At 34.9% G+C, this 17,057-nt stretch overlaps 1 protein-coding gene across 5 annotated transcripts in view; it reads right to left on the bottom strand.

Annotated features, from left to right (window-relative positions):
• The window catches only part of LOC131163805 (4-hydroxybenzoate polyprenyltransferase, mitochondrial), a 72,852-nt gene that overhangs the window by 44,779 nt on the left and 11,016 nt on the right, over positions 1–17,057 (bottom strand). For all 5 annotated transcript variants that reach the window (XR_009139133.1, XR_009139132.1, XR_009139134.1 and 2 more), the window contains exons 3-5: positions 13,425–13,546; positions 6,662–6,731; positions 6,402–6,551 (exon numbers count right to left, since the gene is read on the bottom strand). Coding sequence is in view for 2 of the 5 variants with exons in the window: in XM_058120569.1 (XP_057976552.1) it covers positions 6,402–6,551; positions 6,662–6,731; positions 13,425–13,546 (342 nt within the window). In the remaining 3 variants the exon portion in view is untranslated. The remainder of the gene's footprint in view (positions 1–6,401; positions 6,552–6,661; positions 6,732–13,424; positions 13,547–17,057) is intronic.

Below are 17,057 nucleotides of genomic sequence, written 5' to 3' on the forward strand. Positions count from 1 at the left end.
ATAATTAATGCATTGGTTGTTTTGTAATATTTGAAAAAAATTAAGGACAGCGATGGAATTGAACAATTTGTTGGAGAAAAAGTTAGATTTTAGCTTTTAAAAGCTTCAAATCAATAACTTTTAAAAGCTCGCCAAAAAAACTAAAAACTGGCTTTTTAAAGCTGGAAAATCTGTTTACCAAACACATACGAACAAGCTTTTACTTTTGAAAAGGAGAAGTTGAGGCAAAAAAAGGGTGCCAAATTCACCCTTAGAGTATTCATGCCTTTGACATATAGTCATTAAAAGTAAGTTTGGATTGAATGTGAAGAGTGGAGATATTAACTTGGGATCTAGACATTTTTCGTAAAGACTCCAAAAATCTCTCAAAAATTTATTACCTCTTCATTCCCCATATAAGTAAGCAATGGGTGCGGGTTCTTATATTCGTTTGAAAGATATCTAGTTAGGAAATGCTGCTTTGTCCACTTCTTTTTCCTCGACTTTATTGCTTGACAATGTTGAATAATTGTCATCTTTCCTTGGGAGCGGATAGCCATTCTTGACCCTTGGATCCTTTTGGGCTTTATTCTTGCAAATCTTTTTGTGACTTTTTCACCTGTTCTGATATTCTGCTCCACAACTTGTGCTTATTAGAGTCAACACCAATAATTTGCTGCATAGTACGAAATCTTTTAGGGCACTTTCTCCGTATGTATAAGTTCTTTGATCCCATTTGTTTTTCAATGTGATTATGCCAAGAAAGTTTGGAATAAGCTATTTGGTTTATTGGGAGATAGTTGCGTTTGTCTGGATATAGTGGAGAAATTTTTGGCAATTTCCTTTTCTGGTTTTGGTAGGAAAAAGGATTCTGCAGCTATAGAGATGCATTTTTTTTAGTGCTATGGGTTCATGGTTGGAACAAAAAGTGCATACTTTTTTCTGGGAAGAAGCTGAATATCATTTTTGTTACAGGAAAAGATTTATTGTCTGGCTTTGCCATGGTGTTTTGGTTCTGGATGCCTTAAAAGAGTGGGCTTCTCAGTTATCCATCGGGATTGGCTCTCTTTGTTGACTTGATTGGTGTTTTTTCTTTCCCTTTACTGTCTTTTGTTTTTTTCTTTTCGTTTTGTTTAGGAGGGTGTGTTATTCCCCTTTTTGTACATTCCTAATGTACTAGTGAAATCTTCTTTTGCTAAAAAAGAAATTATTAAATGATCAAATCTCTGAATCTCCATCTTTCCTGCAGCCCTCACTGGCCAAACACATCAAAGCTTCACTCGTAAAAGCAGCTAGGCACAAAACTTAAGGTCCACATCTTAAGAGAGGAAATATATATATTAAGAGCAGTACCATAGTTAAACAAAACAAGAGTAGGTGAGTGCAAGTGGGAAGACCTAAAAGTCACTGGCAAATAGAATCTAGGAAACATCTGTGTAAATTACACATAATATAGGAGAAAAAAAAAAGTACTATAACAACCAAAAAAAATGCAATGTGACACAATATTTTCAAAGAAACATGTTTTCAACTCCCAATAATAAACTAGACCAATATTTTCAAATAATAATTCCAAAAAAGCTTACAAAAATACATTGTTTTTATTTTTTATTATGCGTATGGCCTAATAAAATAATTGAGATCTATAACGATGAAAGAGAACGTTCCATTCAGTTTCGAACAAGAATTATTAAGGTTCATGGGAAAAAATGTGAATCAAAAACATCAAACTGTTGCGAAGTGGTAGTGAAGATCCATCCTAAAGCAAAGGTGCTTTCTGTATCATTTTTGTATATCGATAGAACAAGCTTGATTTTTGTTCTTCATTTTACGCTTTTTTTTCCTTTTTTTTTTCTCTTTTTTTCAAAGAGGAATATACATAAAGGAGAATAAGACATCTCCCCAGAAAAATCTGGGACAAACCAGATAAGAAGTACAAAAAAAAAAAAAAAACAAGAAATGAGAAGAAAACAGGAAAAAAAAAATCTCCCAGCTCACATAATCAAGCCAAAAAATGACGTGAATCATGTTGAATATAAAAGAAACTCACTCCTTCAAAGTTTCCATAGACAAGACACTGAAGCAACACTACGTAATGAATCTTCTCCCAAGCCAGCAAAAAATTCAACTTCTTCCCCGAAAAAATACGTGCAATATGATCCAACCATAGGCACACATCACTGCAAAAAACCCCATTTCCAAAGTGCTGCTCTGTCCTTTCTCCTTCCAAAACCAACAAAAGAAACTGCCAAAAAATCCTCCACCATCTCTGGACATGCACAACTCTCTCCCAGTAAACCAAATAATCTTTTTTAATAGCAAAAGAATAAGTTCATTGATAGATTAAGAATATACAATAAGGAGAGTAAACATCTCCTTAACGAAATCTGGGAAAAACCAGATAAAATACAAAGAAGAAACAAAAAAGAAAGAATAATAAACAAAAAACCAGCTCACATCAACAATCCAACAAATATCACCAATCACGCTAAATATCCGAAAAGCTCACCCCCTTAAAGTTTCCATGACCCACACACCAAAGAGAAGCCATGTAATGAATCTTCTCCCAAACCAGCCGAGATGACTACTACTTCCCTGAGAAGATACACGCATTGTTTCCAGCCACAGCCCACAAACTACTGCAAAGAAAGCACATTTTGAGAGTGCTGCACTATCCTTTTTCCTACCTAAACCAACAAAAGAAACTGTCAAAAAATCCCCCACTGTCTCTGGACAAACCCAATGGGCAACACTCTCTGAAAGACCAAATAACCTATTCCACACCCTCCCGGAAAAATCAAAATGCATAAAAATATGTGATGCAGATTCTGAACAGTTAAAACAAAGCACACAAACATCAGGAGAGAGCCTTCGATAGTACTAATCTGTAAAAAGCTACAGGTATCGATTCTGTTAAGCGCAATCAACTAGACAACAGCCTTGATTTTAGTGAGGAAAAAAAGAATCAGAACTAGTCAGAAATTCAAAAAATGATTTGCTAGAATACACCCCCAACGGATCCAAGGACCAGGACCAACTATCGACTTCCAAAGAAACTTGACAGTTATTCAACAAAACTAACAAAGAGGATAACTCTTCTGTCTCCCTATCATTTAAGGGTCTGTCTCCCTATCATTGAAGGACCTCCGCAAGTGAAATATCCACGAAGGCAAAGTGAACCACCCTGATCAACAACAAAAGAAGAAAATTCTTCCCTGAGCTCAGACAAAAGAGGCAAGGAAAAGAGGCAGAAGAAACAACATTCCACCACCAAAGATCACTCCAGAAACGAATATTACAACCCTCTACACAACAAGAACTTTATATGGGGAATTAAGAGGGGATAAATTTGAGAGATAGCTTTCTATGAACTTTTTGAAGAACATCTAAAACCCAAATAAGTATCCTGCCCATTCTCATCTGGCCCAAACTTGTTTTTTAACTCTATGCCATAAGGAAGAAGCCTCTAGGGGTAACTTCCAAAGCTACTTGGTTAAGAGAGCAGTGTTTTCAGACACCAAATTTCCAAGACCCAAACCACCACCACCCCTTTTAGACCTATACACAACCTCCAAGCTCCCCAAATGATCCCTAAAACCCCCTACCTCTAACTACAGGAAACCTCTCATGATTTTCTCGAGGGCAAATCACACTGCAGGAATAGATGGGAAGCTGATTTTAAACTATATAACAAAGCAAATAAACATATGAGGAGAGTGCCTTCATCGATTCCTACTCTGCAACGCTTTGTCATTCCCAATAGTATGATAGAGAGTGAAAGAAGAATTTGAGCAGGTCAAGAATTCACATAAGGATTAGAATAGACCCCCATAGGGTTCAAGGACCAAGAACGACTATCTGCTTCCAAAATTCAACAAAACCAACAAAGAGGAAAGCACGTCCATCTCCCTACCATTAAAATATCTCCTAAAATGAAAATACCCAGGAAAAGGGCCACCCGAATCAACGAGAAAAGAGGAAATAGTGCTATGCAACCCTGAGCTTAAACAAAAGAAACGAGGAATAGAGATGGACAAAATAACATTCCCCAACCCCCAACCCAATGTCTTTCCAAAACAAATATTAGAACCCCTACCCAACATAAACTTGATATGGGGAATGAAGAAGGGATAAATCTGAGACATAGATTCCATGGCCTTTCCAGAGAACATTTAGATCCCTAATTGGTATCCCACCCATTCTCATTCAGCCCAAACTTGCTTTTAATAACTATATGCCAAAGGGATGAATCTCAAGGGGAAACTGTAAAGCCATTAAGCCATTGGCAGTGTTTTTAGACACCAAATTCCTGAGGCTCAATCCACCCTCCAATTTTGACATACATATGACCTCCCAACTCACCCCTACAACCCTTGACCCTGGATCACAGAAAGTCCCATAGTTTTCTCAATCTTACTAACCCCGACACAAGTCTTAAAAATAGACAGATAATATAACGGTATATTAGAAAGATGAACCTGAATAAAAGTAACTCTAGCCCCAAGAGAAAAAAGAGCCCCCTTCCAAGCATCTAGTCGCTTAGACGCCCTCTCCATGATCAAACCCCAAAAGCTAATAGATCTAGGATTTCCCCCTAATGGGACCCTTAAAAAGGGCAATGGTCAAGCCAACAAACTGCAACACACAACAGAAGACAACTTCCTAACAAGTGACACATTAATAGCAGCAACCCGACTCTTCCCTATGTCAATCTTAAGCCAAGAAACCCTTTCAAAATTATAGAGAAGACACAAAATATTCATAAAATAAGAGCTATGGTACGTCAGCAAATTGGAGGTGAGAAACCTTACCCCTCCCTCCCTACTTCCAGACATTTCACCAAACCCCCATCTATCGCCCTGTCAACCCACCTACTCAAAACATCAGTACTAAAACAAACAAAAAAAGGGGAGAGCGGATCAGCTTGTCTACTACCCCTCGAGGCACAAAATTGCAATTTAGGTTCATAACTAACACATCAGATGTGCATCTCCTCGTCAAATGACATTCTCTCTCTCTAAGCCCCTTCCTCACAAAAATCTTATCCAAGACATTCCAACTCTGTCATATGCTTTCTCAAAATCCAGTTCAAAAATGAGAAGTTTCTTCTTTCTCCTCCAAATATCCATTAAAATCTCATCATCTATCATGTCTGTCTACCTCCACAAACACACTTTGAGCCTTGGAATTGGTCTTATCAAGCACCACACTCAACCTATTACCTAGTACTTTAGTGAATCTTATAAACACTACAAACTAGACTAGCAGGTCTGTAATCCGCAACCTTGATAGATCTACTCCTCTTCGGCACCAAAGTTATGAAATGGACTTAAAACTATTACTTAAATCTCATTTCAATAAAATTCATTAAAAACTTTAAGCAAGTTTCCCTTAATCACCTAGCAACAATCTTGAAAAAAGGCCAAGTTAAAACCATCCAGCCCAAGAGCCTTGTCCCTCTCCATCCAAACAAAACTCTCTTGTTTGTTGACTGTCCTAATCTCCCCATCCTCTTTGTGTGTAAACTCCTCAAAAGGGAAAGAGCACTCAGCCCAAGTTGGCTACGAATTTTTGCTTCAATTGTAAAACCCTTTAAGACTTGATTAAAAATCATGGCAAACTTTAACTAAAAATAAAATTTAGAAGTACAGTGACCTTTTTAGATTTTTTCTTGAAATTCAGTTTTCTTCCTATATTTCTGCCTTAAATTACATATAATATTCTATCAAAAAATAAAAGCTAGCCAAAATCAAATTAGAATAATTGATTGGTGGACATATATTGGCCCCTTTCATTTCTGAAACACAATGAAAATATGCAAATCAAAACGAACGGGCTTCATTGGTGAAAATATGTGGACTTCTATTTTGAAAGAAAGATGCTTTCAAAATTCAAAGAAAGAAAGCTGATTTATCTGCTTACAGTCAACCAGTCTTTTATTCAAAAATTAGAAATTAGATGCATAACATCAGAGCGTGTGTGTGTCTGTCTGTCTGTTTGTCTTCAGATGCAACAAAAATATAAACTAGTCAACTTACAATAGAAAATGAAAGTTCATAAAACTCACCAAACAATTTAATAAATCTAAGCACCAATATTTTAAATATTGAAAATATGGCCTATTCAGTAAAAAAAAAAAAAAACTAATTAAATAAGGATGCCACAAAAAGCCATCAGGTTTATTGTTCACAACAAGAATATGGGAATAGGACAACTGACAAATGGAGAACATCCGAAGGCCTATGCAAGTCTAGAACGATTTTAAAACCTTTTTTTTTAAACACCAGCATAACACAGCTTAAATTCCAAGAAATTTTCTTTGTAAAGAGTTCCTAATAATGAGGTGTTTGGTCGCATGATAAAGTCAAAAAGCAAGCAACAAGGTAAAGTGCTGTTACATTTTTCAAGAAAAATTTCCGTACCTGATGTGCATAAATTGTATCATACACAAGAGTCCAAAACACTCCAGACATGTATAGCGGGAACACAATGGCAGGATCCAAGCTTCCTTTAACAGCAGTCCATCCCAATAAAGCTCCCCAGTTAAAGGTCAAACCTAAATAGGCTTGAGGCTGCACCAATAGAGTTGCATTAAATAGACAAACCAGCCAGTTGTCATGCAACTGTTGTTATAAGACAAATAACAGAAAGAAACAATTGAACAGATGATTAAACATCATACCCAAAATGTCAGCCTCTTCATGAGGGGATAGGAGAAGACTAGCAGCAAGGATGAAGCTCCTAAAATGCGGCTGCTCATAAACAACAGTCATATTACTTGCTAAATTTTGTCCAACAAACAGGGCATATATGCACTAAAACTTTAATTTAGCAAATTCATATTGGGGCACTGGTATCAGCAAACTGCATCAAATATTTAATCTTAAATAACTTTTACATGCATGTTGAAGATGTCTACATGAATATACTTTATAGGCAAAGGTATTTTGGAAAGAAGAAGCTAAAAAGATCCGTTTCCAGCTAACGTTTTTTTCCTAGTTAGGGACCACTGATTTTTTTTTTATAAACAGAGAAATTTATGAGAAAGATTAGAATGTACAAGGAGAAGAAAAAAAGAGGAAGAGGGAAAATAAGGGAGAATAAAAATCCTCCCTTACATCAAAATAAAAATAAATTACAAAGCTTCCAGACTGAACCCAAACTAAACTCAATGCGGTAGAGCTAACCGGTCCTGCTGCACGTCTACCAAAGAGATATATGGTGAAAAATCCATTTGCCAACATCCACAACGATGCAAGATACACCATTCTACTCCAAAGCAAATAACTAAACATAGCCACATCTTTGAATATTCTAGCATTCCTCTCCAGCCAAACACACCAAATAATAGCCATAACAGCACATCGCCATAAAGCTTTCCAATCCTTTCATTAACCAAAACCTCTAAACATGATGGTACAAAATGCCTTCAATATGGAGGAGCAAATCCAATTCTTACCAAATGTACAAAATAATTTATTCCAAATAGCCATTGTGAAAGGGCAATGAAGCAACAAATAAGCACTAGTCTCTCCACTTTGAAGCAAATGACACAAATGTCCGGTGACAGAGCTTTATTAGGTCTTCTCTACTGGAGCAAATCATGGTGCTGATTCTTTAAAGTACCGCAGTCCAAATGAAAGCTTTTATTTTCGAGGGAGCTTTGGCTTTCCAAATCATCAGATATAAAGCAAAATTATCTGCAGTAGGATCATGAGTCAAGTAAGAGAAAAAGGATTTACAAGAGAATTCCCCATCCTCTTATCACTCCCCAAATGAGCATTAAAAGAATCAAGCAGCCTAGTCAAAAGGGCCAACTCATTTATTTCTCTCTCTCATTAAGATTTCTCCAAAAGTGGAAATTCCAAGAAAGCCTATCTTCTTGCAAAAGAAGAAAAGCAGAAATGGGGGTTCTATGAAGAATAGATAACCAAAAAAGATGAGGGAATGTAATACACTCAGGCATTTCCACCACCCAATGGTCTTCCCAAAAGCAAACTTGATCCCCATTACCCTCTGAATATTGAACTTTAGGAAGGAAATAATCATAAATCTGAGATAAACTTCCAAGAAGTAATATTAGCTCCCAGTTTAACATCCCATCCGTATTGTGGTATTCCAAATTTACTGTGAATTACCTTATGCCAAAGAGAATTACGTTCTAAGGAAAGTGGCATAACCATTACCCCACCAAAAAGATGTTTCTGGACAGATTACCAAGACCCAAACCTCCCTCCCTTTTAGTACTCCAAACAGTCTCCCATAATACAAGATGATCTCTACTACCCTCTCCCCCCACTCGACCATAAAAAATCCCTCATTAATTTCTCAAGCCTCCATGCCAATCTCATAGGGATTCTAAAAAGAGAAAGGTAATACAAAGGTATAGAAGATAAACAAGTATGAAAGAGTAATACGGCCCCCTAGAGTAAAGAATGCTCCTTTCCACCCCTCCAGTCCCCTGGCCACTCTCTCAAAAACAGGGTCCCAAAAAGAGTCAACATTGGGGATACCACCTAAAGGAACACCTAAATACACAATAGGCCAAGTCAAAACGGAAAATCCCGCTAGCCTAACAAAAGGATCAACATTAATACCAAGACCCACCAAGCCACTCTTAGAGAAATTAATTTACAGCCCAAACACTTTCTCAAAGATTTGTAAGATAGTCAACAAATTAGAGAAGCAGCTCTCATAATCAGATAGGAAGAGAATAGTATCATTTGTGAACTGAAGGTGCGAAATAACGCAATCTTCATAACCTACCTTTATCCCCTCCACCAACTCTCTATCTACACCTCTCTCAATCATCCTGCTCAAAACATCCACCACAATAGTAAAGAGAAAGGGAGAAACAGGATTCATCTGTCGTAGTCCTCTAGACATGCAAAATCAGCAGTTAACTAAGACAGAAAAGGCCACAAAAGACAAACACCTTCTAATCCATTTCCTCCACCTCAGACCAAAGCCATTTCTAGCCATAACCTTGTCCAGGAAACTCCAGCTCACCCTATCACAAGCTTTCTCAAAGTCCAATTTCAACACAAAACCCCTCTTCTTTCTTCCAACAGCATCCTCAACTGCCTCATTAGCAATCAAGGCAGCATCTAGGATTTGTCCGTCACCTATAAAAGCACTCTGAGTGAGAGAGTTAATGTCCTCCAGAACAGTAGCCAAGCTTCTAGATAACACTTTAGCCATAATCTTAAAAACACTACTCACCAAACTAATTGTTCTAAAGTCCTTGACCTTGACAGCACCACCATTTTTGGGAACCAAGGTGATTAAAGTAGAATTCATACTCCTCCCAAGCACTCCATTTTTGAAGAATTCAAGAAAAACTTTAAGAATGTCCCCTTCAAAATCTCCTGTCATGAAAGAAAGCAATAGAAAAACCATCAGGTCCAAGAGCCTTTTCTTTATCCATCAAAAAAACGATTTTTAGCCAAGCAGCCTTTTCATCTAATATGGGACACCAATCCAACCGCTCAACCATAATCATTCCAAAATCCTCCTCACGAAAAAAGATTTCTATAGAAATTTGCAATCGAGCTCACAATACAGTCAGGATCCTTAATGGTCTCTCCCCTATCATCCTCTAAGTTCTTTAATTAGGTTCCTTATTTCCTACCAGTTGCCAACCTATGAAGAAGTCGAGAATTTTTATTCAAGTCATTCCAGATTTTTGTCTCCAGCTTATCTCTTTCCTAGTTCCTTGAGAACTTGTTCGAACTCATTGGCATTTAAGGCCCACAAATGATAGTTGGGTTCCGTTGATTTTAATTATTCAACTCTTTTAAATGTAAATTTACATTTTTCTCCTCACCCAACATATAGTACATAATTACAAGCAAAGGTACAACTGGGGGAAAAAATTGCAGATGGAACCAACTACTAGCAGCTTCCGTTTTCTTAATTGTGTACTACACGATCAAGGTCATTTTCCTTGGACAGCTTAAGAGCTATTAAATCCTTCCTCATTATCTCATTGCATGTTATTTAGGTCTTACCCTACCCCTTCTACTATCAACAACATTGACTACCTCACTCCTCCTTACTAGTGCATTATTAGGCCTATGTTTTAAACTTTTAACTGCCCACACAATCTAAGCTGCCCCTCTTATCTCATCCTACCCATGCTATGAGGCTAGCTTAACTTATTGCGAAGATTTTCATTCCTTAATTTATCCTTTAATGTTATACCACTCATCCACCCTAGCATTCACTTTTCAACAACTTCTACTTTTCGGAATTGTTGTTTCTTAGTTGCTCAACATTTTCATCCAAAGAATATGGCTGCTTTGACAGCTGCCTTAAAAAACTTTCTTTTCTTTTTAATTTTAGGGGTATTCTATGATCACACAGATGCCCAAAACACTCCTCCATTTTACCCAACCTATTCTAACTCGATGTATTACATCCTCTTCAATTTCACCTTCCGCTTGCATAATAAATCCCAAGTATCGAAATCTACTAGTGCTATTAATTTCTTGACCATCAAGTTAAAAATTTTCTCCAATATTCGTACTACAATAGTAGAAATTATGTTTCATATATTATGTATTATCCCAAACCTCTATACTCTAAAGCTTCTCTCAATAAATATAACTTAGATTCTACTCCACTCCAACTTTCATCAATCAAAACAGCATCATCTACAAATAACATACATCATGGGATCTCATTTTGAATACTTAAAGTGAGTTCCTCAATCACTAAATCGAAAAGATAAGGACTCAAAGTAGAACCTTGATGTACATCTATTGTTATTGGAAATTCTATAGACTCTCCGCCAGTCTTACAACTAGTTCTTACTCTATCTTACATATCCTTAATGATATCATTGTACCTACTACATACTCCTTTCTTTTCTAAAACCCGCCATAGAACTTCCCTAAGTACCCTATCATAGGCTTTCTCTAGGTCAATTAAAACCATATGGAAGTCCTTCTTTTCCCTAAACTTTTCCATTAATATTCTTAAAGATAAATAGCTTCTATAATCTATCTCCCAAGCATAAAACCAAATTGATTCTCTGAAACCCTCATTTCTAACCTTATTCTTTGTTTAATTACCCTTTCCAACAATTTCACGTATGACTCATAACATAGTTATTACAATTTTGAATATCGCCTTTGTTTTTTTATATAGGTATAAACATGCTTTTCCTCCATTCATCAGGCCTTTTCTTGGTTTTCATAATTATGTTGAATAAATTAGTTAACCATACACTTCTATTATACCCTAAACATTTCCAAACTTCAATTGGAATGTTTTCCAATCCTATAGATATTCCACTTTCATCTTTTTTAGAGTCATCTTAACTTCAGTGACTCTAATTTTGCAAATAAATCTCATATTTTTAGCTTTTTCCTCATTTGTCACTTCAAAATTAAACCTTTCAATTTGGTTTTCGTTAAACAACTTACTAAAGTAGCTTCACCAATTCTTTTCTATGTCTTCTTCTTTGACCAAGACATTATCATCCTCATTCTTTATACATTTTATATCACCTAAATCTTTGCACTTTCTTTCTCTAGCCCAAGCAAGTTTATATGTGTTTTCCCCTTTGGTTATCCTAAGCTCAATGTTTAGCTTCACTAATGGCTTTTTTTTTTTTGCAACTTTTCTTGTCTCTTCATGCTTTTCAAAGTCCTCTACATTTCTATGATTTTCCCATATTTTATACCATATTATTTTTATATTTATAGTTTTTTGGACATCTTGCCCACTACGAACTTTCTTTATTGACTGAGAATCTTCCTTTAAATTCGCCTAATATCTGTTTTGCCATAATATTTTTAATAGAGCTAATCATCCTACTCCACAGAGTATTTGCATCTATTGTATCCCTTATTGTCGCATCATTGTCTTTGATCATTTAACTTTAAATTTTACTATATTTTCTCCCTTCAGATTCCACCAACTTGTTCTCTTGCATTTATTTCCATTATTCTTTCTCTTCCATTTTTCAGTACATATATCTAACACAAACTCTCTATTGTGTAGTCAAACTTTTACCTAGGATGACTTTACAATCCTTACATGATAAACAATCTCCCCTCCTAGCTAAGAAAAAATCTATTGACTTTTATTTTGTCCACTTTGGAAGGTTATTAGATGCTCTTCTATCTTCTTAAAGCAGGTATTCATTATAACAACATGGTACTATAACATGGCGAAATCTAAGATCATACCACCACTCTCATTTTTATTACTTCCATGTACCCTCTCATGACCTTTATTGTCCTTTCCAATATGTCCATTCAAATCAGATCCTATGAATGTTTTCTCAGACCCTAATATCCCTGGTGTAATACTATCCATACCTTCCTAAAATTGTCTTTTAAGGTTTTGTGCTAAGCATAGGTGGGGGCCATAAGCGCTAATCATATTTATTATCTCTTGGCCTAAATCTATCTTGATTTTTATGATTTTATCCCCTATACTACACTATCTTTTAAGTCTTTGTCTACAATGATTCCCACCCCATTTTTATATTTTTCTTTCCAATATACCAAAGCTTAAATCTTGATCTTTCAATTTCTATAGATTTCTCCCCTACCCAGTTGGCCTTTTGAAGGCAGATTACATTAATTTTTATTACAATTAGTGTGTCAACTATCTCCATGCTTTTACTTATAAGTGTTCCTATATACCAAGTTACTGATCTAACCCTAGTTTCCTATACTGACTTCTTAACCCTCCTATCTAGAATGACCCAGCCTAGCCCACCCTTCAACATTTTTCGCTACACCTGAGTGGTATAAGTGCGACATGTTGCTCGTAGGGGATGCCCAAGCAAATATTTGGTAAGGATTCATATTATAAATATCTGACAACTTTTACATTGGCTATCAGCTTCCTAATGCAACCCTACTCTTTTACCCAAGCTTCGGACCAACTGTGTGTAAAGATTTAGGACATTTAGTGTTACAGAAGCGGAGTACATGTATCTACTTGTTGATAGTTAGATTTTGTAAATAATCGTTGTAACTCTATATTTCACAATATATATACACTCATGAACAAAGTCAAGTGGCTTCCTTTCCTACAAAACAATTCAATCATTTTCTAGATGAGTTTTTTCTAAAACTATTTCTAGATGAGCTTTAAAAATATTTCAAACATGGTAAAAGAAAAAATTCGCAACATAAAATAAGGAAGATTTGAAATAAATAATGAAATTTGCTACTGTGATGAAATATTGGGCAGTCATGAAATGCCCCCATACTAATAGTAAAATATTATATTAGCTACTCTTTGCCAGCGGTTGATTGCAAAAAATGATATCATTGTTCCCCAAACTAAATGGTAGAAGGAGCAGCAATATTAGAATAAATTGACCACAATGGATATGACCCAATGATTAGTCTTCATTATTATTACAAATCAATGCACAGGTTAGTGTGTGAATACTTTGAAAAGAGACAAAAAAACCTAACCTATAGTTGTTCAGTTGAAGAAGAATCCCAAGACCCAAAAGCAACTGAAACCCAAGAAAACAAACCCCTTGAAATGGTGTCAAAAGGCCACTTGCCACGGGTCTCAGTTTTGTTCGTTCCACCTACAAAAACAATACATGAAGTCCTCAAAACAAGAACAAATGAGCATTATCTATTTCTTTTAAAAGAGCGGTTCTACTGGAAAATGAATAATGACAGGCCCTCAAACTATTGCAAAAGGGCAATTGTATATTTTAAAAATCAAATTGACTTCACAGTGGCAAAAGTAAATAAAAAGCTTTTTCCTTTTCTGACAATATAATTCACTAGATGCATTCATTGTCAAATGTGGTTTTATATTCCAGGCAGCCTCAGACAACTCCCCTTGGATTCATATTTGGAGGACAGCAGCCCCCTCAAAGGTTGTTTTTTTAGTTTGCAAGTCCACAAATGGAAATATTTTAACCCTTGCTAAACTACAGAAAAGGGGGTCACAAATAGGTGTTTTCTTTGTATGGCTGATGCAGAATCAGTCAACCATATCCTTCTCCACTGCTCCTGGACAAGGAACTTGTGGAATATGGTTCTATCCTTGATTGGATATCAGTGGGTTACTGCAAATTCCGTAGGAGGGGAGATTTGGGCTTGGAAAGGCATCAGAGCCACCAAGGAGAAGCAAAACGCCTCTAACCTCATCCCTATTGCCATCTTTTGGTGTGCTTGGAAAGAAAGAAATAAGAGAGGCTTCAAAGATACAGCTACTCTGCTTCAGATTTGCAAAGAGCAGTGCATTGCTGTTGTTTCCAGCTAGCTTAGTGGGCAAAGTGTTAATGATCTTAACGTAATCCTTGATGTTTGCGACACTCTACAAAGTGGTTGATGTTTGTACCACGTGATGGCATCCCCTTGATGCCTTGCTAATATGAAATTTTTTTTACTAATCAAAAAAAAAATCAAGGAAAAAAGAATGTTGGCACCCTTTTTCACAATCACAATGCATGACATTTCTCTTTTTTTTCTTGTGGATTTCTTTAAAGGGAGAGAGGCTGTTAAAGAGTTGAAAATAGAGCAAGCTAAAAAGTAGTTTTATTTTCCCTTCTTTTTTTTGAAGGCCAATATCGCATATGACATGGAAAAGTGTAAATGTTTATTTGAGATATTCTTTATATTAGATATGAAAGATAAATTAAGTTACTTTTTACATCACAATCTCATAAGATACAGACAAGCATGGAAATGTATGCATTTATTTGGAAATATCCCAATCATATGATTAATAGTCTGTATGAACAGAATTTGCCAATTTTTATCATTAATATACTTGAGCTAGTATCGTTGAGAATTTTATTAGAAATTTTATTAAAAAATTATTAAAAATTTTATCTAGCCCATTAGAAATTTCTTAAAAATTTTATGTCGTTGAGAATTGTTCATCTTAGCTGGTTCCCCTTTGGTAATACTTTTATATCCTCGACTTGAATCCAAATTCCTTCATGAACCTAAAACTGAAACCTCCATGAATCTTTCAGCTGTGAATTGTTGACAAAGTATATCAAAGTTTTAAACACTATCCTGCATCATCACCATTAAAAATAACTGGATGCGACACCCATCATACAAACTCACACCAACAGCTCTAGGGGTAACTTAATGTTCATGCAATCAACTAATAAGATCGGTTCTTGGTTCCAGAAAACTAAAATGATAACATAACTTGAAATACCTAGAATGTGTTTTTAGCATTAAATAAAAGAGCAAGCAATATAATTCCAAATCACTCAATTGAAAGTCATGAAGGTAAAACTGTAATCAGGTCCTCCCCATAAACCCAATGGGATGGAAACCTTCTACACTGGATGTCTTTTTTCTTTTTTTCTTGTATGTGTTTTGGAGGGGAAGGGGGATGTATAAAATCCTAGCCATTAGACCATATCCTACCTTGAAAATAAATAAATAGATAAATAAATAAAAATAAAATTTCAAAAATTCACACAATAGGCTAGGTTTACCCACCTTGAATGAAAGAAAGCATGATTAACAACGTTTCTTAGTTGTGGAAAAAGGTTTTCATTTTCCAATTTTGGTTGTTCAAAGAATTACGAAAAAATTAAGTTTATTTTAAAGTTAGAAACATTTGTATTAAAAAACAAGAAAATAATAAAAAAAATTTAGTACTATTCATCTGTGAAAAATAGTTGTATTTTCTATTTTCAATTTTTCAAATAATTGCAAAAGTGCCACCTTGTTTTCCAATTTTCTAAATTTGAATGCAAAAGTTAGAAAACATCTTGTTATATTACCACTTTAGCCAACAGCTTAAGCTGTTAAGTTGTGTACACACAATGTATATCAAGCTTTAGCACTCCCCCGCACGTGCAGTCCAACAGCATGTAGAGGGACAAACACACAATAATAACACCCATTACAAGGAATAAAAAACTTTTTTAAACACCACATAATAAACACCGGTATGGAGACTAGAACCCGAGATCTCCTAATAACTAGCTCTAATACCATTTTATATTACCACTTATACCATGTTAGATTACAACTTTACCCAAAAGCTTAAGCTGTTAGGTTGTAGGCCAATAATATATATCAAACTTTAACACATCTCTTTATTTTTTTCCTAGATTTCTGAATTCTTATATATTTTTTGGGAAATTGGAAAAACAAGGCGTGGTTTTGTAATTATTTGGAAATCTAGAAATGAAAAATCAAAAGTGTTTTCTCTTTAGCAGTAGGAAACAATTTCCATTTTCCATTTTTCAGATTTCCAAAATAATTTAAAAAATTTTAGCTTATTTTTTAGTTTTCCAAGACTGGTATTAAAAAGGTAAAAAAAATAAAGAGTTCGTTTAAAAGTGCAAAAAAAATTCATTTTTATTTCTTAATTTCAAAATAATTACAAAACAGATTTTTTTTTCAATTTATAATCATGTAAGATAATATTTGGGATCATGGATATTGGAGCTTGAATTGGATGTCATGATTTAGAAGAAATTCTATACATAATCCACACAAATTAAAGCCCAAAATCCAAATTCCATGCTCCCATCTACAAAGTAAGAGCTAGAAATCTAGAAAATAAAAAAAATAAAAAAAATTTCCAAATTTTCTATATAAATTTGAAAAATTGGAAAATGAGGTGGCATTTTTGTAATTATTTGAAAAATTAAAAACATTTAATAAAACTATTTCCACAAACAAATAATGCAAAAATGAAAAATTGACTAAATTTTTTTTGTAATTTTTTGGAAAACTAAAATGGAAAATTAAAACCTTTTTCCCCAACTAAACAGGCTCCAACTAATTCTCTAGTTTTACAACATTTGTATAAAAAAACAAAAAATAAATAATAAAAATTGGAAATAGTTCTATTTTCCATTATCAATTTTTCAAATAATTATAAAAAAGCACCTTTATTTTCCAATTTATATATATATATATATATATATGAAAGTTGGAGAACATTTTTTTTTAGTTTTTAAGATTTTCTATCTCTTACCTTACACTTGGAAGAATAGAATTCAGGTCTTGAATTTGGATTTGGATTTGTAAGGATTTAGACAAAACATAGCATAGAATCCACACAAATCTAAATCCAAGCCCCCTAAAATCCATTCTCCCAAG

Source organism: Malania oleifera, chromosome 9, assembly GCF_029873635.1.
Source record: "Malania oleifera isolate guangnan ecotype guangnan chromosome 9, ASM2987363v1, whole genome shotgun sequence".
Lineage (NCBI taxonomy): Eukaryota > Viridiplantae > Streptophyta > Magnoliopsida > Santalales > Ximeniaceae > Malania > Malania oleifera.